Source organism: Nannobrachium achirus, assembly GCF_963921795.1.
Source record: "Nannobrachium achirus genome assembly, chromosome: 3".
NCBI lineage: Eukaryota > Metazoa > Chordata > Actinopteri > Myctophiformes > Myctophidae > Nannobrachium > Nannobrachium achirus.
This window is the reverse complement of record NC_137812.1, coordinates 44,843,025-44,865,524: the sequence shown is the minus strand read 5'-3', so window position 1 is coordinate 44,865,524 and position 22,500 is coordinate 44,843,025. Positions and strand designations below refer to the sequence as shown.

The 22,500-nt window shown below is 43.1% G+C and overlaps 1 protein-coding gene across 1 annotated transcript in view; it reads left to right on the top strand.

Moving 5' to 3' along the window:
- The window catches only part of LOC308281449 (adhesion G protein-coupled receptor L3-like), a gene marked incomplete at both ends in the record, with an annotated part of 185,142 nt that overhangs the window by 70,973 nt on the left and 91,669 nt on the right, over positions 1 to 22,500 (top strand). The window contains 2 exons of the mRNA XM_080721626.1: positions 1,371 to 1,385; positions 3,409 to 4,197. Coding sequence (XP_080577752.1) covers positions 1,371 to 1,385; positions 3,409 to 4,197 — 804 coding nt within the window. The remainder of the gene's footprint in view (positions 1 to 1,370; positions 1,386 to 3,408; positions 4,198 to 22,500) is intronic.

The following is a 22,500-nucleotide window of genomic DNA, read 5'->3' as shown; positions in this document are numbered from 1 at the left end:
CTAGTATAACTAAAGTAAAAAATACCTCACAATTGTACTTAAGTAGCCTACAGTACTTGAGAAAACGTACTTAATTACGTTACACCACTGACAACAAAGTATGTCAGGCTTTTCCCTCCACACGTCTCTGTCGTATGTGCATGCGTATGTGCGTGCGTGTGTGCGTGCGTGTGTGCGTTCTGTTGACATATGTGCCATGATGCCTCTGCTCCCAGTAAGCCTCCTTGTTGCAGTGCAGTCCAGGGATGGGACGATACGTGATATTACCGTTTATCGTGATAAAAAACACTCACGATAATCGCATCGTGGAGATGTAATTTATCGTGATATCATTCTCCGTCATGCACTGGGATCAATTCACCTTTTATATGCCGAGCTTAACCACTTAAAGGACAACTTTTGTTTTTTACAACAAGGGTTCATATTTTAGATTGTAATTAAATATAAAAGATGAAAGTTAAAATGATTTAATTTACTTCTTTCTATTGTTTTAGAGATTGTTATTTCAGTGGTTGGGGGGGCATGCGTACAAGTGGCTAAATATGTCATTTTACACAGAATAAGCCCATTCCCAAGATACAACGCAACCTTTCATGGTTGGATGTGACTTATGGGGGATAGAAGTGTTACTGTAAATAGCAATAAAGAAACTGCTGGCTTATTGTGTCTAAAAAGACATATTTAGGCACTTGTACGCATGCCCCCATGCGTACGCATGCCCCTCATTTTAGCACGGTAAACGTGATAAAACAATTGAACGAAGCAAATTAAAACATTTTAACACTCACTTTTTTGTTTTCTCTAATTACAATCTAAAATATGAACCCTTGTTGTAAAAAAACAAAGTTGTCCTTTAAACCCTCTATAATTGGTAAAAGGTACTTATAATATACATATAATATACATACTTTTTTTCACTCTCTATCAAATGTCTTTGCCAAAAAATAGCAGATCTACAAGCTTGTAGCTACGAGCTTGTAGATTGGCTATTTTTTGGCTAGCGTTCCACCTCAGGATAATGGATTTTATGATTATCGCGATAACGTCGTAAATCGCGATTTCTTTTGTCACAATAATCGTGATGTGACATTTTCATATCGTCCCATCCCCAGTGCAGTCTGTGGCCAGACGCTTACGTAATGATATTACCAATCACACATGGAAGGCATCCTGGCGCGCTCTCACAAGGTTAGGGTGAAATATGAGAGCGATTATGGAGATCCCAGATTGTATTATCACGATTTCCCTTATTATTGCGTCATTAATCTATTTTTGTCTTCTCTTCTTTTCCCCCACCCTTCTCCCTCTTTTGTCTCTGTCTCCCATCTCTGTCAAACGTTCTTCAAATTCTTCGCCTGTGGCCCGGATAGAAGTCGAACAGAAAGGTGAGTGTGGGGGGGTGTGAGCGCAAACAAACGCGCAAACACACGCGCGCGCGCACACACACACACACACACACACACACTCGCTAGTTGCGATGAATAATTTCTTTGTGTTGTTGGCATTGAACATTGGAACATATAAATAACAATGACATTTCTGTTTGTTAACAAAAGTCACACATTGGCAGATGACAAATAACTTCTAAAGAAATGACTGACATACTTAATGACTTTATGCTTTATGTACTACTAACTTTATGGAGCTGCTATTTCCACCATTAAATGTTTGAAAATGTGTTACATGGAAACATGGAAACAATTATGAAGATTATGCTAAATTAATTATTATCTGAATTATCTGATTATCTATCACACACACACACACACACACACACACACACCTACGCACACACACACACACACACACACACACACACACACACACACACACACACACACACACACACACACACACACACACACACACACACACACACACACACACACACACACACACACACAAACGCACACACACATACACAAACACCCACACGTCTTGGCGAAGTGTCACTTCTTGCTGCCAGAGCCTGAAGTGCTTTGAGACACAGTGACAGCTGACATCTCTTTCAGGCTCACTGCTACTATATTAATACTGTTTGATCTCAGATTATACTATTTGATGGTCGGGTGTTAAATATAACGAGCAAACTGTCACTCCACAGTTTTCTTGATACTGTAAGCCAATGGACAGGAACCCATAATGACATTTGAATATTTTATGTGTGTGTCAAAGAAATGAAAATTGGATGCGTGCATTGAATATAGGTTTTGAGAATTTAATCAATACTCCTAACTGTTTGAACAGACTCTGGGATTACATTAAAGGGGAGAATGGGAAAACCACACTGCAAAGCCACACCGGACCGTGTGTTATCGTTGCACACACACGCGCGCGCACACACACACACACACACACACACACACACACACACACACACACACACGACAACATTCCATGCACATGACAAGAGTCCCCAAGACTCTAGTTCCCCCGGCTTCCCAGAATTTACAACATCTCCCGCATCAATCATAAAACGTGACCCCAGTATTCCAAGCAGGGAATACTCAGCACAGAGTGGGAAATGAATTATCGCCACAATTGCAGAAACAGCAGGGGATAAAAGACTTGTACCGTTCCACACTCTCTAGTTTCTGACTGGAATAGAAAGAAAGCGAAGAAATAAAAGTGCAAAGGGACTAATGAGGATCATGGGAGGAAGGGAATGGGAATAGGAGGGAAATATAGAGAATAGAACAAAATGTACCGTTTCATATCTTTGTCGGTTGTTAGAGAAGGCTGCTTTCCGATAAATAACAGGAATAATGCGTCACCATACTGCACATTAATGTTGACAGGGACAGTTTGGCAAACAATAGATGACACATTAAGAAACCTATCGTCACTGTCGGGCAGAAACCTTGTATCTCCAAGTTTCAAATTTGTACGTTTTTCGCAAAGTAAAGCCCTGCTTCTTCATAAGGCCATCACACAAAAGTTGTGAAAACAGCAGATCTACAAGAACACAACGCCTCGCACCGCGAGGCGTTGTGTCCTTTTAGATCGGCTGTTTTCACTAGTTTAGTTCATTTTTAAAATGATAAATACAAAACGAACGGTTTTGGTCATACAAGGTTTTCACCCGACAACGACGATATCTTTGTCGGTTGTTAGAGAAGGTTGCTTTCCGTTGAATAACAGGAATAATGCGTCACCATACTGCACATTAATGTTGACAGGGACAGTTTGCCAAACAATAGATGACACATTAAGAAGCCTATGTTAACATCATCTAACTGCTATCAAATCAATGTGGAGTTAAAAACACAACATAACCTTAATTTACACAGAATGTGACTCACGCTTTCTACAGAGGCCGCTGTAGATAACCGATCGTAAATGTTATGGAGAAGATGTGACCTTTATAGATGATAGATGTCTTCTCTCTGATGTCATTTTATCTCTCAGTGTTTCTGTGCCCTGGCATTCTGCGAGGAGTCTACCAGAGCGAGCATCTTTTCGAGTCAGACCACCAGTCGGGCGCCTGGTGCAAAGACCCCCTACAGGCTTCAGACAAGATATACTACATGCCCTGGACCCCCTACCGCACAGACACGCTGACAGAGTACTCCTCAAAGGAGGACTTCATCGCGGGCCGCCCCACCACCACCTACAAGCTCCCGCACCGCGTCGACGGGACGGGCTTCGTGGTGTACGACGGCGCGCTCTTCTTCAACAAGGAGCGGACGCGCAACATCGTCAAGTTCGACCTGCGCACGCGCATCAAGAGCGGCGAGGCCATCATCGCCAACGCCAACTACCACGACACCTCGCCCTACCGCTGGGGAGGCAAGTCGGACATTGACCTGGCCGTGGACGAGAACGGCCTCTGGGTGATCTACGCCACGGAGCAGAACAACGGGCGCATGGTGGTCAGCCAGCTCAACCCGTACACCCTGCGCATCGAGGGCTCCTGGGACACCAGCTACGACAAGCGCACCGCCTCCAACGCCTTCATGATCTGCGGCGTCCTGTACGTGGTGAAGACCGTATACGAGGACGACGACAACGAGGGCACGGGCAACAAGATCGACTACATGTACAACACGGACAAGAGCAAGGAGACCGTCCTGAGCATCCCCTTCCCCAACTCCTACCAGTACATCGCCGCCGTGGATTACAACCCCAGGGACAACCTGCTGTACGTGTGGAATAACTACCACGTGGTCAAGTACTCGCTGGACTTCGGCAACAACGGTAGGCCTCGACCCCTTCTCTTCCCTGTGGTTTGACCACACCTCACCCCTTTGTCTCATGTTAGTTCAGCTGCACCGTGTGCAATAGGTGCTGAGCACAGCAGCCAGGAAGAAATTACTTCCTTCACAGGTCTTATAAATGATAATGATTAAGACTCTGTTCCATTCCGGTCAAACAGAGTCAGGGTGCTGATATTGTGCGTGTGGGCTCACTGGAAACACTCTGCTGCACCGGTGGGTCTCAAAGTGTGGTAAAGGTACATTGCATATCACGATTATTGTGACAAAAGAAATAGCGATTTACGATATCATCGCGATAATCAAAATCCACTATCCTGGGACGGAACATTTGCCAAAAAATAGCTGATCTACAAGCTCACAACGCGTCGCATTGCGACGCGTTGTGAGCTTGTAGATCGGCTATTTTTTGGAAAAGACATTTGATAGAGAGTGAAAAAAGACAAGTACGTATATTACCGGTATAAGTACCTTTTACCAATAGAGGGTCTAAATGGTACCGGATATGCAGCTCGGCAAATAAAAGATGAATTGATCCCAGTGCACAACGGACTATGATATCACGATAAATTAAATCTCCACCATACGATTATCGTGAGTGGTTTTTTATCACGATAAACGATAATATCGCTTATCGTCCCATCCCTACCCTCATGGTTCCTGGAGGGGGTTCCAAATGGTAAGGTAAGGTAAGTTTATTTATAGAGCGCTTTTCAAAACAACTGTCACAAAGTGCTGTACAATAAGCAATAATAAAAACAACATCACACATGAAGTTGAACCACAAAAATACACACAAAGCAGCAAAACAATACATAGAAATCAAAACATCACAACACAAACATATCGGCAGTGCTACTAACAAAAATGGTTGCGGAACAAATGTGTTTTTAGTAGTCTTTTAAAAGTATCGACAGACTCTGCATTTTTTAAAGCTATAGGTAGGTCATTCCATAACATTGGTGCAACTTTTGTAAATGGTTGCACCAAATGGGCCCTTATGGGTGTGTAACTCCCTGAGTTATGGGGGCCCTGGAAATGAAAATGTTTGAGAACCACTGTGCTAGAGTACATTAAATGGAACAGAGCTTTAATTAGTATACCTATGAAGGAAGTAAAGAAGAGGCCCAATTTATTTCCAACATGGCTGCTTACAGCCTATGTAAGGCTACTGTATTAAGTATGTATGTCACTCTGTCTGCAAATCTGTCCATCAGTGGGTGATCATGGAGAAGGAAAAAAAAGATATCACAGTCACATGACTCAACTATGCTCACCTTTAGATTATCTTGTTTCGTCTTGCTCAGTTCCCAACTTTTCAAATAGCGCATGCAGAAAGAATCTTAGAAAGAGGAGTGTGTGGCTGATGATTGATTGATTGATTGAATATTTTATTAGACAAACATGGAGAACAAGTATAGTCAATACAAAGAACATGTAGTACAGATAGTGCATGCAGAAGGAATCTTAGAAAGAGGAGTGTGTGGCTGATGAAAATGTACGTAAAAAGTGCTATCATGTTAGTAATCTTTATGATTAATGCATTTTTTTGCCTTTGAATAATGAATATCCACAGCCTCTTTCATCCAAATGTTAATTTGGAGTTTGGAATTATTAATAGCTTGAAAATGGATAAGATCTGTGCGCTCTCTGAGGTCACAGATGGCCGTTCTGTGCACGCTTGTTAACACTCAGTGGCATCTCATTATAAAGGTAGATCGGTGTTTTGTGATTCTCTGCTACATTCTAAAGCAGGGGTCAAAAAAGCAGCATCAACGTTTTTCAGGTCAAGGACCCCTTAGCTGAGAGAGAGATGAAGCAGTGACCCCCACTACATATTGTATAACATTGTGTTGCACATTAAACCTCTTCATAGATTTCAGATAGCTTCATAGACTTGTTTGACAGCACTATCATTAGTGTTTTTTTGTTTATCTTTTACACATTAATTCATTAACTACTTAAAGCCTCAATACTTACCAAACTTGACGGTTGGCTCTGTACTTGGTCTGCTCTTTTTTCCCCTCCACACCAAACCTCTTTACCAGATCCACAAGATCATAACGCCTTGTGCTGCAAGCAGGCTTGGAATTTCACCATTTTAGGGGAAAGGCCAATTGGCCTTTGGTGTTGTACAATTTTTGAGGGCACAAAGGCCAAATGCGAGGGCAGGAAGACCATCAAATAAAACAAGAATTTGTCGAATTTAAGGGTTAGGGATGATAACCTAATCTGCAGTGAAACAGATAAATGATGGTACCGTATTTACAATCTGATCCATGCTCATGCCCTGCACCAATCAAAGTCACTGGATTGGTTTAAAGATGGGGACTTGGGGGAGTTAAGAATTCAGAATCTAAAAAAAAAAAAAAAACAACACTGGTGTCTACATATTGACCAGAAAGAGAGAGGAGAAAGTGGTACAGTCAGCTGGGGCACAAGGCCAAACTGAGGGGCAACGGCGGCCATGGCCTTCATGGCCTCCATGAAATTCCTGCCCTGGCTGCAAGGCATTGTGAGCTTGTAAATTGGCTATTTTTGTCAAATGTTCCCCTCAGAATCCTGTCACACAAAGATTTGGAGCCCCCCCTGCAGTAACTCTGAGGAGTTATACTGCAAAACTCTAGGGGTCCCGGACCCCATTTTGAAGACACCTGTTCTAAAGCTTAATTATATCGTACAATGCATTGTGAGCTTGGCTATTGTTGGCACAGGACACACCACACCATATTGTACCACAAAGTATAAATTTGGTTTAAAACGGCTTCTTCTTGCCATGAATATTTGGTCTGAACAACTAGGCTTTAGAGATTTGGCTTGGAACATTCCACTGCTGTTGGCGTTGTCATCATAAGGCTTAACATCTTACAGTGGCTAAAGATGAGCCATAGTGATTGACTATCTCATCTTTGTTATTTATCATTATATTCTGCTCCAGTAGTAGTTCTCAAAGTGGGGCCCCGGGAACACCCAGGGGTCCTTGAATATAGTGGTCCCCACTGCCCAGCAAAATGTGTTAATATAGCATCAAATTAAGTTTAACCACTAATACTATTTACATTGGCTATTTGAAAATAGCTGATGCGTTGTGAGCTTGTAGATCTACTTTTTAACATCACAAAAAAGGGGATACCTGGCACGAAATTATTTTCTGATGGAGGTCCACACCCAAATTATAATTTGGGCGTCCTTGACATGAAAACTCTTGAGAATCTCCGTGCTGCAGTATGTCCAGCTACCTTGTTTGACCCCCAACACACACACACACACACACGCATGCGCGTAGCCACCCACACGCACGCACACACACACACACACACACACACACACACACACACACACACACACACACATAGTCACACACGCACAGAGTACATGTCCATTACCGTTTACTGCACTTACACAGCTGCTGACCAAAAATGATAATGCATTCCTGTTGAATGTTGGATGTTGGATGTTGGCTGCGAGGGCAGCTAGTCTTAACACCTCTCCAAGTCTGGATGGAAGGGCGTTAGGCCCTGGAGACCTGAACGCTATTTGCCCAGCATAATTGCCTTTCAACACCTTCCTATGCAGTGGTCAAGGCAGTCTGGCTGCGTGTCTTATTAAATGATGTCTGAATTAATGCATGCTCTTACACTCAGTTAGCAGACGCAGTACAAGGAATTATAGGCAGAGGCAGCACGAAAGTTAGTTTATACCGATCAGTATACGTGCAAAGACAGTGTGTAATGGTGTAAGTGTGCATGCGCGCGTTTGCCCGTGTCTGTGTGTACGCCAGTGTGAGCAGGGGCGTCACACCAAATTCTGGGCTCTGGGTACAAGGATTCACTGTGGGCCCCCCATGAATGTTAACTATTGAAAAATAGCAGATATACAAGCTCACAGCGTGGCACTCAGTGCCGCGCTGCAAGCTTGTACTGTATATCTGCTATTTTTCAATAGTTATAAAGTTACTAGGGCCCCTCTACCTTGGGCCCTAGTAACTCAGTCCCACTCCCCCCCCCTTGTGACGCCCCTGAGTGTGAGTGTATGTAATTGTAAAACAGACAATATAAAGTACACCTGTTTATGAATGCTTAATCGCCCGCACACACGCATTGTGCGACGCGTCCTCCTCGTCTATGCACCAACATGTGTTTACGGTGGACGTGTGATCACTCTTATAATGGAGCCGTGGCTGTCTCACGAGGCTCTAAAGAGGAGATCAATGGGGATCCAATGTGGAGAACGACCTCCAGAACGCAGCAACGAGCCAGACTGCTGACCGGGGGGAGATAAATACATACAATCAATGCTTCCCTACTCTCTCTTCCCCGCTCCGCACCCTCACTCAATGAAGATGAGGAATAAATTAACTTCCTCAACTGCATGAATTTCCATTTAACCCCCCCCCCCCCTCCACACACACCCACAAAAAAAAGTGACAGGTCAATATCCCCTATCCCCACCCTGTCTACGTATTTCTATTAGGGCATTAACGACTTGTGATTTTTGCAAGTCGACTCGACTCAGTAAAAAGTTGAGTTGAAGTCGACTTTATCGTTTCATGACGTCATCTCATCACATCACACACGACCCCCCAATTATTTTGGATGATTTTTAGATGATTAACTCAATGTGAAACACTGTTTTCTCACTCAACTGTAAACAAACCAACATAAAGTTTAAGTGTATAGAGGGTATCTTCACATTTCTAAGGTGCCAATTTAAGGACTTTTTAATACCTCTAAAATGACAAAGGACTTTTTAATACCTCTAAAATGACAAATTAAACATTGTCCAAATTGTCAAATATATAGAGGCAGAAATTGTGAAAATAGACGATCTACATGCTCACAACGCCTTGCACCGCGAGGCATTGTGAGCATGTAGATCTGCTATTTAATCCCATAGAAAGTATATATGTTTTTCAACTTTGACTTTCGACTTTCTCTGGTGGGAGTCGACTTGTGTAATGAAGTCGACTGAGTCGACTTGTCGACTTTTCCGTTAATGCCCTAATTTCTATACATTCCCCCGAAAGTCAACTTTGGTCAAGGACCTACTGTATCTCTTTCTCTGTAGGCTACCTCCACGGGTGCTGCTTGTCCATGTCCACATCCAGATTAAGACCCAAGCCAAGAGCAGTAATGTTTCTAATATTTAAAAAATGTTGAGCTGCTGGAATCAAACCCACCGATGGCACCTCAGGCCAGGGGTTCTTTCTGAAATTCAGGGAAACAGTCCAGGGATAAAACTCCACAAGCTTCTGGTCATTCATTACTAATGTGACTTAACCCTTCAGCTTTTGCTCACTGGCTCGTAGTACTGTATCTTCCTCTTAAGCGTCCAAGCTGTGGCAGGAAATGGGCCATAAGAGTAAGATGAGTCTGATTTTACTCCTCTGAGGCCCAAGTGTAATTGGAGTACTACTCAGAGAAGCAACCAATTACTGTGTTGTGTCTGTCCGACCCGGAATACTGAGCCCGCTGATTGGCCAGTTCAAAACAGGGTAATTTTGGGGCAGCTGCAGCCTTGGAATTTGTTAGCTCCTGCTGTGCAACGTTCGTCTGCACACAATGACACAAATAAGAATTATAATCGGCTACAATTAACCACTAAACCAGCTAGTCACCAGTAAGACTCCCTAATCGGGAGATAAGCGACCATCAGGTCACATACAGTATACACAAATAGGCCTGTAAGTGCCATAACAAAAATGTGTTTGAAAAAATCGGCCTGATGGTGGCGTTAAATGGGACAGATCCATGTTGATGACAAGACTCTAGACGTCATCAGAAAAATATCCTGTAATAATAGATCATCTAGAGCAGTCAGGTACACTTAACTGTAATGCAGGCGAGGAAGCCAGGAAGAGACGATGCTTTTGCCATATTAAAATATTAAGATCCCAGACAATATCTTGTCTCATATCACAATATCAATCTTATATCGATATATTGGCCAGCCCATGTGCACGCACGTCACACACACACGCAAACGCACACACAAACGAACGCACACACACACACACACACACACACACACACACACACACACACACACACACACACACACACACACACACACACACACCCACGTGCAAAGAACATTGGTCACGTTTTCAAACTCACTTTGGGTGTGTGTAATCTGTGGGAAGTATGTGTCTCTGATGTCTTGGAGTGGGCAGGTGGTTAGGAAGTGTAGCTCTGTTTCCACCACATACACACATTGATAATATGATAGTCTTAGTAGTCTTAGTGTATTATATACACTACAAACGACTGTTGTTGCACATCATTTATACTTGGCATGCAGATTGTTATCCCTTATGAACACATCAAAACACGCTGACAAACTGTCAAACAGCGCAATTATATTGTGCTGAGACAGCGAGTCAGTTTGCTTTAAACATCAGTGTACCAACATTAAGGGGAATATAGAAATAGAATAAAGGTGAGTTGACCCACAGACACGTGCATAGACTTTGAGGCTTCTCTCAGTTGCTCCATCTCGCTGCATGCATGCGGCACAGACGCCTCTTTTTGAAATGCATAATAGTTTTCTTCCCCTGAGTGATAATTAGATACAAACTACTGTATGAGCCGCCTCTCTACCACATTGATTGCTTACAGTACAAGTGTTTGCATGCCTTCTATGTCTGCCTAACAGCATTTCTCTCTCTTTCTGTCATTCGTTCTCTGCAGTATGTATAGCATACAGTACAGTACAGTATACTGTACTGTACACACTCACATACACAGACAGACAGATATCTCATGATATCCTTTCCCTTAATGAATCGCATTTTTAATAATGAATCGCATTTTTATAGTGCTTTTCCAAGTGCTCAAAGCGCTTTACAATGGTTCATTCATTCATACATTGGGAAGTGAAGCGGCGAACATTCGACGCCAGCGTCCTCACTTCCCACATTCACACACCAATGGCAAGCTAACACCGACCCACTCATTGGAGGCAATGTGTATTACCGGTATGTGGGGTTCAGTGTCTTGCCCAAGGACACTTCGACATGTGGACAGGAGGAGCCGGGATTTTAACTAGGGATGTCCCGATACCACTTTTTTGCTGACCGAGTACAAGTACGAGTACTTCATTTTGAGTACTTGCCGATACCGAGTACCGATACGAGTACAATCAATTAAATTAAATTACGTTTTTATTTTATTTTATCAGATGTTCCTCACTTTCTAGCTGTATTTAACACATTAAATCGCATTGCTTTCCCAGAACATGGCACAACTGCCACACATTTCCTTTTTTTTTCAGGTTTAGCCCATGGAAATTCCTGTACTGTGCATGATCTTCTAGATCTGCTATGCTCAAACATTTTGTATTTTTACTTTTGATACTTTAAGAGAGAGAGAGAAAGGCGAAGTGGCGGAACACACAAGGTACTCGGGCGCTTTGTGAGCAGTATCGGACGAGTACCGATACCGCAAAATAGGCCGGTATCGGGGCGAGTACCGATACCACGAGTACCGATACCGCATCCCTAATTTTAACCACCAACCCATGGATCATTGGCCAACGTGCTCTACCTCCTGAGCTCCAGCCGCCCCATCTATTTCATGGTTCAATTTGTGTACATCTAACAACTTTCAATCTGGCATCCCTATTTTGGGCATGTTGTTAGCTATAGATCAGGGGTCAATGGGTCTTTTCAGGCCAAGGACCCCTTATCTGAGAAAGAGAGAAAGCAGGGACCCCTACTACGTATTGTATAAAATTGTGTTGCAGATTAAACATTTTCATAGATTTCTGAGACAGCTTAGACTTGTTTGACAGCAATATCATCAGTGTAGGTTGTTGGTTTAATGTGTATTTTTAGACATTGAACGACTTGAACCGTCAATACTTAGTCTGCTTTTCTTTTCACTCTACACCAAACTTCTTTGCCAAGAATAGCCGATCTACAAGCTTGTAGATCGGCTATTCTTGGCTAATGTTCCACACAGAATAGGGATACTAGAGTTAGTGTAGACAAAATAAAGTTCTTATCACACAAAGATTTGGAGGACACCATGTAGTAACTCTGAGGACCCCCTATGGGTCCCGGACCCCCTGTTGAAGACCCCTGCTATAGATTATCGTTTTTTTTGTAAATAAAATACCAAAAGATTTCAAACTTTTTTTGTAGCTTACAGGGCGTGGCACAAATGCTTTGGGGTGCCCATTCTGCCCAACTCTATTTTGATAGTGGCGCCTTATTGTATTTAGTGTCTGAATTAGTTATGGATGTGCTTTGGGCATAACATGAATCAGACCGATCAGAGTATCTTGCCCCTGCCCTTTATATTAAGATCCCGGTGTGCCTGCAAAAGTGCACCATGTTGATTGATTGTTTGATTGAATCTTTTATTTGAGCAAAACATGAATAACATTGACAAGTACAAACAACACAGCATTGCAGCACAGTGTTTGCTTGGGGCACCAAAATGGATACTGATGAGCATTTACTGTGCAAAAAAAAAAGAAGAAAACCAGAGGTATGGGTTCACAAAATTACATTCCTATCAGCATTTAAGTATAGCCTATGCTTATTGAAATGAACTGCATCTGCGTTGCAAACACGTCAGAAACAGAAAACAACTATGCTAGGACAGTACGCCAGACTTTAGACTATAGGTTAGAGCTGGTCTAAGGCACAATCACTTTCTGGCATATCTCACTACCTATAATATACAGCATTTGTGCTAATAATGCACCAGACCACACCTCATTTCAAGACCATTGAGCACACAGATGGGAAGTACATTTGATACATACTGTGTACATACATACTGTATATACAATACACAACATGGGCACTGAAAAGTAAAACTGTATTGGTTGTAGACATTGACTCTCGTTTTTGACACTAACGTTTTGCACCAGGTATAAGATAGGGCCCTCAGAGTCAAATGAACATGCAGAGTTTTGCTGTGTACTTACCGTAGTTTTCCTGTCTTCCTTCCCCCATATCCATTTCCATCTCACTTCACTTCTGCTCTGCCCTTAGATGTATGTACAGTATGTATTCTACAGTATACAGTAGAGGATGTCATTGTGAAAGTCACTCGTCCCTCACCCCTCACTCAATCTGTGCTGTTCATGGAGTTGTTTCATCACGTCTTCATACATGCAGCGAGCGGCATGGCTCTGATGAAGTGCTTTAATAATTGATCACACCCAAGTCTGCCTTGCCACACTTTTGAAAGTTTCCCCCAACAAAGTCATGAAATTATTCATGTTATGTGTGCATCTCTGGGAGGCGAGGACACTGAATAAATAGACACACATGCATCCCCCTCCTCCTCTTCTTCTTCTCCTTCATTTCTTCTACTTGCACTAATTCTGTGGCACTTTATTAATTTTATTAAAACATTTTTTAATTGTTTACACGCTTTCTCACCCGTAGGCAATGGTAGATCTATTTCATCTCAGGTGTGAAATTCTGACGGCATGTGGCAGGGCACGGCGCAGCACGGTGACAACACTTAAAAAAAGCATCGCCTCAATGCATGATTGTGAAAACCCTGCACGTGTTGCCATCATAGACTGTAGAAAAATATGGATAGCGCGACACCATTGCTTTCTATGCAGCGTAAATGAGGTTTTCTTGTCCCTTTTATGGGTGACGCCATCATTGTTTGAAAGGTACCCCAGGAATCATATGCTATTGGCTGCCAACGGTCACGTGGAATCGCAGGGATACATGGGAGAATGTGGTCGGAGCCTCCCAAAATACAGCACACGAAGAAGAACACAGACGGCTGGTATCAGCTCCTCCCCCCTCCCCCCCCGCAAATCTATCATCAAGTTTAACATAAATGGGACCATATTTGCTCAAAACGCATACAGTATCATGGTGATTGAAAGGGAGTTTTTCACTAGCGACAGGAACCCTAAAGTATTTATGACAACGTTTATTAAGGTTAGAAAATCAAAGGGGAAGACGAATAGGGTCCAATGTAGACAAATTCTTTTTGGTACCTCGCGGGGGGAAAACAGCGCCAATCATAGGAACTTTGACTTCCGTGTTTGCTTCAGATAAAATCCTGGCAACGACACGCCTGGTTGCCATGCATTTTAAGACTGACATGACCTGCAATGATCCTGCTCATGACATTACTGAGTGGAACGGAAGAGAACCTGCATTTAAATATTATAATAATTGGTACTAATTACATATGAAAGTGTATTCATTAACATCCAAAAACATTGTTTTTTTTAACGTGTTGCAGTTAACAAAGAGTATCAGCAGTACAATTCTCTCTGTTTTAGCTCAAACTGAATGTTGACCTGCGGTCAATATTATTCACTTTTACGTTTTAATTATGGAAGCATGACCCCTACTTAACTCTGCCGTGTCACTCTGTCAGTTTTTAACGGAGCTTAAAAGCCTCCACCTTTGACCTGTTAATGGGCGCAGAGTCACAATGTTCCTTGACCTGAGGAAGTGAAGGATTGACTGTCTATTGTTTTACCTCCTTTCCTCCCTTTGCTGCACAATACCTCCCCGCAAATCCTCTCCTCTCCTCTCCTCTCCCAGTAGCGTCAGTTCAGAAAAAGCTAAGGCATGGCAACATGACTGGTGTCTTGCACGCGCGCCTTCGCACGCATGCAAGACACCAGTCATGTTGCCATACCTTAGCAACAGGCATGATACATTTATTTTAAGAAGTACATTTTTTTTTCTTCGTTTCTACGGTGTCTTGGGCTGGATATGGTAGCCTGGAAGTGCAGCTAAACATGTTAGTAGATGTGCCACAATTAACAATAATGCATTGCACCTGTGCAGCTGACCTGCGGAACCTGGGAATATACCATTCTGTCAAGCTGGGGAGAATACAAGTGTGGAGAATATAATTATAATACCTTGTTAAAGTGACCATTATGTAAAATGTTGCATTTGTAGTTATTTTACTGTAATTTAACAACATAATAACCAGCGCAGATAGACAAAGAGACATTCATGGATTTATATTTAAAAGTAACTTTTATTTTCCCCCCTGGAGCCAGGGTATGGCAGCTGCATACCCCTGCCATACCCAATTGACGCCCCTGCTCCTCTCCTCTCCTCTCCTCTCCTCTCCTCTCCTCTCCTCTCCTCTCCTCTCCTCTCCTCTCCTCTCCTCTCCTCTCCTCTCCTCTCCTCTCCTCTCCTCCCCTCCTCTTCCTTGGCACCAGATTGCAATCAAGCAGCATTGCCAAGTAGTGTAGTGCAGGAAATGTTGGGTCTAGATTGGAGAGAATAACAGGACTTAATGGTTGGAGTGGAGACCTCCTTTCAGCAGATAACTGATTAGACCAAGCCATAGCACACTCCTGGCTGGTCGTAGGGGGGTGTTTTGTGTGTTTATGTGTGGGTGCTCTAGTGTGCGTGCGTGTGTGCGCGGGCACGCGCGTGTGTGTGTGTGTGTGTGTGTGTGTGTGTGTGTGTGTGTGTGTGTGTGTGTGTGTGTGTGTGTGTGTGTGTGTATGTGTGTGTGTGTGTGTGTGTGTGTGTGTGTGTGTTGAAGAGGGAGAGCTGGGAGGTGTCTGCCTCGGTGCTAGTGTGTGCACGCGTTGGAGATGATTTTGCATGGTGATTATCTTTCCCGGGATCATGTGGTCATGTTTGGCTCTCTCTACTGATTTGATTTGGCAAAACAATGGTGACATATACTGCTTGACTGGACTCTGCTGGGCTCTTGGCCGCATCCACAAGCCGCGCGTGTGTGCGCGCGTGTGTGTGTGTGTGTGTGTGTGTGTGTGTGTGTGTGTGTGTGTGTGTGTGTGTGTGTGTGTGTGTGTGTGTGTGTGTGTGTGTGTGTGTGTGTGTGTGTGTGTACATGCGCGTGCGTGCGTGCATTTCGGCACAGTTCTTGATGATCCAGAGCTGTTTACCTCGGCTGAGATGACCCAGCTCTGTCAACACCAAGGCACATTCACTTTAATTGAAGATCTCTCTCTCTCTCTCTCTCTCTCCTCCTGTGTGTCTCCGAGGCATCCACCTGTGTCACCATCACTTACTCATCTCCCATTCCAGCTCCCCTCCCCACTCCTCTCCTCTTTTCACCTCTCCCTCTTTCTGCAAATAAACACCACCATGGCCTCTGCAGAGACTCGGAGGCACCTGTTCCTCTGTACCCCCCCCCCCCCCCCCCATTAGTCCCTCATTAGTTCAATCATAGTTCAATTAAAAGTAAAGAAGAATAACGTAAAATATAATGATTGAAAAGAATAACGTAAAATCCATGTTAATTTGGCTGTACTGTAGAATGAGGGTCTATGTTTACAGTGTTACAGTAACTCTAAGAATTCTACTCTGCAGCCTTTCACTGAACGCGCGCGTGCGCATGTGTGTGTGCGTGCGTGCGTGTGTGTGTGTGTGTGTGTTTGCGTGCGTGCGTGTGTGTGTGTGTAAACTTTATTTATAGAGCACATTTAAAACAAGCCAGACTGACCAAAGTGCTGCACACTGCAGGGCACAGTTCTTTGCTCCTGTTCTGTAGAGTCTACAGAACAGAATAAAACAACCATTGGACGAGCTCAGATGAGACTAAGAGCTGTACTTTCGTCCAGGCCTTACTCCTTATCCCTACATTTCTTTGCCTTTTTTTTACTATTTTGAAAGGCATTTTAAAATAGATTATCTGGGGTTGGCGAAAGGGCCTTTCTGTGTTGAGTTTGCATGTTCTCCCTCTGTCTCCTAGGATAGATACCCTCACAAAAACATGCAGTAATACTGGTCTCTATAATGCCTCCACCTGGCCAGCCGAGGCGTTTGAAGAAAGGGAAAGGAACTGGTTGGAATAACGTGTTACTTCCACACGCTACGTCCAACCGGGGTTAATTGCTTCCCCCTGCCAGGTGATAAGAAGCGGCCTGCTCGCCAGGTTGCATAGACCTCTCTGCCAGTGGGGAGGAGTAAATAGAAACAAGAGCGGCCACCATCAAATTCCATTTAAAATTGTGAAGTCTATATGAAATGCGCAGGGGGGTGGCACAGTGGTTTCCGAAATTGATGCAGGACCCAAATGAAGGACAGTGTTTGACTTCTCTAGTAGGGAGATTTTAATTGGGAGATTTTCATGTTGCCATTTGATAACACATTTAGTTTTTGAAAAGCAATAAGCAATGGACGGGCGTGGTTTTCAGTGGATTTTTAGAACGGCTAAGAATGACGGAGGCCCTCCTCCGCAGGCCTCACTACTACGCATCGAGTCGTTCTAAAATCCATGGCCTCTGGTGGCTTATTGCTTTAATTCACAGTCAGGATTCCTAACTGAACACAAACAGGCTTCCATCAACAGGCTGGCATAAACAGAGGATCTGACAAACACTAAAGCAACAGACAGGTATAGACACACTGGGGACTAATCACAAGAACAAGGCACAGCTGGAGTGGGCAGGGACCAAAATTAGCAGCGAAACAAGAATTAGGTAACAAGATGGCTAGGGCGGGGCGGCACATAGATTTGTGCAGTACATGTAGATACTGCAGCGTCTTATTTTGAGTGTTGCGTCAAAACGCTGCGCCCATATTAGTCGGGGCACCTATTGTGCCTCCTATTGTATGTACATTTATTGAAGCTAATAATCATCATAATTAGCTACATTTTTAAACCAGTGTTCAAGGGGTTTGGTTTATTAGAAGTAGTAATGTTAGGATACAGGATAGGCCTAAACTTGGTTAAATAACTAGAGGGAGAATAAAGCCTCTAGCAAAGTCCAAGGTGAAGAGCTATCACCTCACCGCGGTGTAGTTTTCTAGCTATCACCTATGCTTTGTTATAAATGTTTAGGTGATAGCTAGAAAACTACAACGGGGTGAGGTGATAGCTCTTCACCTTGGACTTTGATAGAGGCTTTAGATAGAGACAGATTTAGACAGAATGACAGGTAGACAGATCGTGACAAGTGGCACAATGTATGACTCCCCACTGAATCATCATCCACCCAAGTCTCTTGTTAGGACTCGGTCACATCTGCGTCAGAAGCGTTAGCATCCCACTCACTTCCATTCTATGGGGCTGTTAAGTCTGACATCATTTTGTAGGCAGAGGAGAACTTTTGGGGCCAAAAGGCCCCAGCGCCCGTGAATCTTTTTACTATTTTTACTATTTACTAATTTTTCTTCTCTTTGTTGTTGAAAGGAAAGTGGTAGAATTATACTTTAGTCGTTATTTTTGTCTCGGATCTGTTGAAATAGCGAGGGACAGATACTGATAATAAATCTGTTTGGAGGTCTGACTACAAAATGATGTCACGGCTTAAAAGCCCCATGGGAGGTCCTGGGTGCTATTGATACAGCAACCCCGGAGCAATTAAGTGTCTTGCTCAGGGACACATCGACACATAGACTGGTGTTGAACTGGGGAACTTGTGTTTCCCTAGTACCCATTTAGCTATGGTCGCCAGAAGGTCCTCACTTGGCAGAAATTAAGCTTGTAGTTTTCTTTTTCAGTGAGCCAAAGCGCTCGCCTAAAAATGATTCCAAACGCCTGAGTTGAAAATACTTCAGCTCAAGCTTCAAGCAGCTTCAAGCAGATAAAAACGGCACGTGTGAACATGCCAGCTCAAAATAAATGTTCAGTGCCACACCATGCTGCTGGTGTTTCCAAAAACGCGGCGCTCCCATCATAAACTATTGAAAACATACGCTGTGCTCAGGGAAAAAATATCTTGGTGTAAGGTTCCCAGTTCGATCCCGCGGGCTCCCCCAGCGTTAGTGCAGAAGTGTCTTTGAGCAAGATGCTGAACCCCTAATTGCTCCAGATGAGCAGGTTGGTGCCCTGCATGGTTTTGGTGTAAGAATGTGCACATCTACAGTATGTAAAGTGCCTTGGATAAAGGTGCAATATAAATGCACCATTTACCAAGTTCTGTCTGCTGTCCTCTCAAGTTATGTCTGAGAGCAGGGGCGTCACAAGGGGGGGATAAGTGAGACTGAGTTACTAGGGCCCTTAATTATTTTATACTTTAGCTATTGAAAAATAGCAGATATACAAGCTCACACTGCGAGCTTGTAGATCTGCTATTTTTTGAAAAGTCGTGAAAATGTGTGCAAACCTTTGAATCTATGTATTTTTTTTTTACGAACATTTGTCACTCAAATTTTGCTTCTGGGGGGGGGGGGGGTCCCTGGAACTAAATATTTTGAAATGGGGGTCCGTGGACAAATACATATCATTTTGGGGGTCCTTCACATGAAAAGGTTTGAGCACCACTGACATAGAAACAGTTTTTTTTTTTTAAACGTAGAAGGATTTGAAATATTCAAAGACTTGCACAAATTTTCACGATTTTTCAAAAATAGCAGATCTACAAGCTCGCAGTGTGGCACTTGGTGGCGCGCTGTGAGCTTGTATATCTGCTATTTTTCAATAGTTAAAGTACCCAGGGCCCAGCATTTGGTGTGACACGCCTGTCTGAGAGGACAGCATCTGTGGCCTGAACAGAAAGCTCATTTCCAACATGGTATTGCTGGGAGCAGTGTTTTTGATGGCTCGTCTGGATGAGGGAAAGCCCTTGTTTACTGTAATGGCAGGCGTAAATGTCATCATTCCTCACTCTCAACATGCACCCTGAATGATTCATGACAACATGGCACACAAAACGATCGTGGCAATAAAAGCATCCTCATTTCTGTTCAAACTCGCTGAGTTCAATTAACTAAAGGCCTTGTGATGCGTCTGAGTAGGAGCTAAGCAGTAGTGCGATCGGATCAGCACATTCAGGTAAAATACTATCAGGTGTATGGTATTAAGTCTAAAACTTAAAGTCCCGGCCCGGATGGCTGGCGTAGCCGTCGGGGCACCTAGGGTGCTAATCCAGACTGACAGCGTGTTGCGGGTTCCAGTCCCGATGACCGTTGCTGCGCGTCACCCCCATATCTCTCCCAATTTCCTGTAATGCTACTGCAGTGGTTCCCAAGCAGTGGGCCGGGACCCATTTGTGGGTTAAAATATATGTTATACGTTTTAAAACAAACAAATCTAAGAAATTCCATAAGCTAAAAATAATAATAATCAAGATGTCGTAATAGACGATCTACAAGCTCGCAACGCGGCGCAAAGCGACTCGTTGTGCGCTTGTATATCTGCTATTTTCACTAGTTTGGGTCCTGGGCAAACTTAGTCCTGTTCCACATGTCCTTTGGAGTGGTTTAAAACCTTAGAGAAATCAGCTCTGTTCAATAAATGTATGAATTGTTTTTCCCCAAAGAAATATCCATGAAGGAGCTTTACAGTGCCTTCTTCTCTTCCCTCATTTAGTGTTCCAGGATCCATGAATATGTATTATGTTTGATCCTCATCCTCCAGAATTTGGGTACTCCAACGAGTGTCCATAGAGAACATCTGAATAGAAACATCAAAAGAACCACAGCGTAGGAGCAAACCATACACAATATTGGGCTCACATGAACAATACGACATGATATTATACTAGTCCATAACCAACGCTGAAAACAAGCTTTTCCAATTTTCACCAATATTGCCCATCTTCTTCAGTTCGATTCATTCATTTATTTATTCATTATACATTTAATACACTTCCAAAATTGTGAAACACTCAAAAACAAAGTTACAAAGTGCTTTACACACAAAATAATAAATCAAATTAAGAGACCACGAACAGCTTAAAAGAAGGTAAATGAATAAAGTGACAATAATCAATTATTGCAATAGTATTAGCCAAGCAGAGGAGCAGTTACAGATTCAGAGCCATGCTTAATCGAATATAATAATTAAATGAGAAATAAGTAGCGATAGTAGAGGTATCAAGGGGATAAAATGATAAAATCAACTTGTGCTTCAAAGTGAAGTGGTTCTCACTATCAACTGTAACCCACGTCTTTTCAGAGGACATCATAAATAATCATATCAATGACTGCATTTTAAATATATATCCCACTAAACTCTGAGTCACTGTTGGCCTTTCGACTTCCAACACACACACACACACACACACACACACACACACACACACACACACACACACACACACACACACACACACACACACACACACACACACACACACACACACAAAATGAATCCACGATACCAGAGAGGTTTGCTTCAAAATCCTTTGATGCAATCTTAGATTAGATGTAGGCCTGTTTGATCGAGCAGAAATCAACATATTTGCCTTGATTATAGCATTAGAAAGTAGGTCAACGAGGCTCTGAGCTACATGCTCGAGCATTTCAACGGACTGTGAAGTATAGGCAACTTGTACAACTGTTTAGATTCAAGATTCAAGATGGTTTATTTGTCTTGTCATTCATTCATACATATAACAGGTACAAGCAGTGAAGTGGCATGTCCGCGTCCGCGTTAATATGCCGACGGGCCGGTATGCAGACGACCTAAACTTAACCTTAACCCTAACCCTAACCTCGGTGAAACTAACACTGGTGAATGCCAACCTGGTGAAATGCTAACCTCCTGAAATGCTAACCTCCTGAAAGCTGGTGAGTAGCTAACTGCCGACGCTGGTGAGTATAGCTAACCTGCCGACGGTCATCCTACTCGGACCAACGGACCTGCGGAACAATGAGTTCTTCCCTGTCCCGCAAGACTGTGCTACTAACAATACAATAGGCAAGGGATAACGACTGGCAGTTTATTTTTCCATTGTTGAGAAATAAACCAGAGGATGATTAGATCCTGACTTTATCATCCTGAAGTAACAAAGCGGAGGATGTCATTAACACGGTGATGAAAGTAGGATATTCCATTCATTTATGCCATGTCACGGTGCGTCCACTGCAGTGTGTCGCCTCGGAGAACAACAGGAAGTGTTGCTCACTTAGTTTTTCAGTTACTGCATTCGTTGTTTATTTCTCACTTCAAATGTTTTCAAAAAACATTCCGGAGAGCAATTTTTAGCTGTAAATGACATTTGTTTACAGAATGTGTTTGTTCACGGGGCTGCCATGTTGGATACAGCATAACATCAAGCAGCGCAGATTGAAATGAGCAGGTGCTCCGAGGCTTTGATTAGACAGCGTTTATTATTCTGGAATAACACAGCGCTGAATTCTGTGATTGACCAATCAGAATCAAGCAGCCAACCAAGCTGTGTAATAAAACAAGATAAATAGAAAGGAGCACATATCTCCGCCAGGCCGAGGTTGGCTACCCAGGGCTTAATTGCTACATTGGGAAGTCAATCATAGCCAATCGGAATTGAATATGGAAATTATGAGTGATTATTATGACTCAGGACATAACAGGTGCACCTGATTCGAATGTTATCATCCGATACCATCGGAGATTATCATGTCTTATCAGCCGATATTATCCAG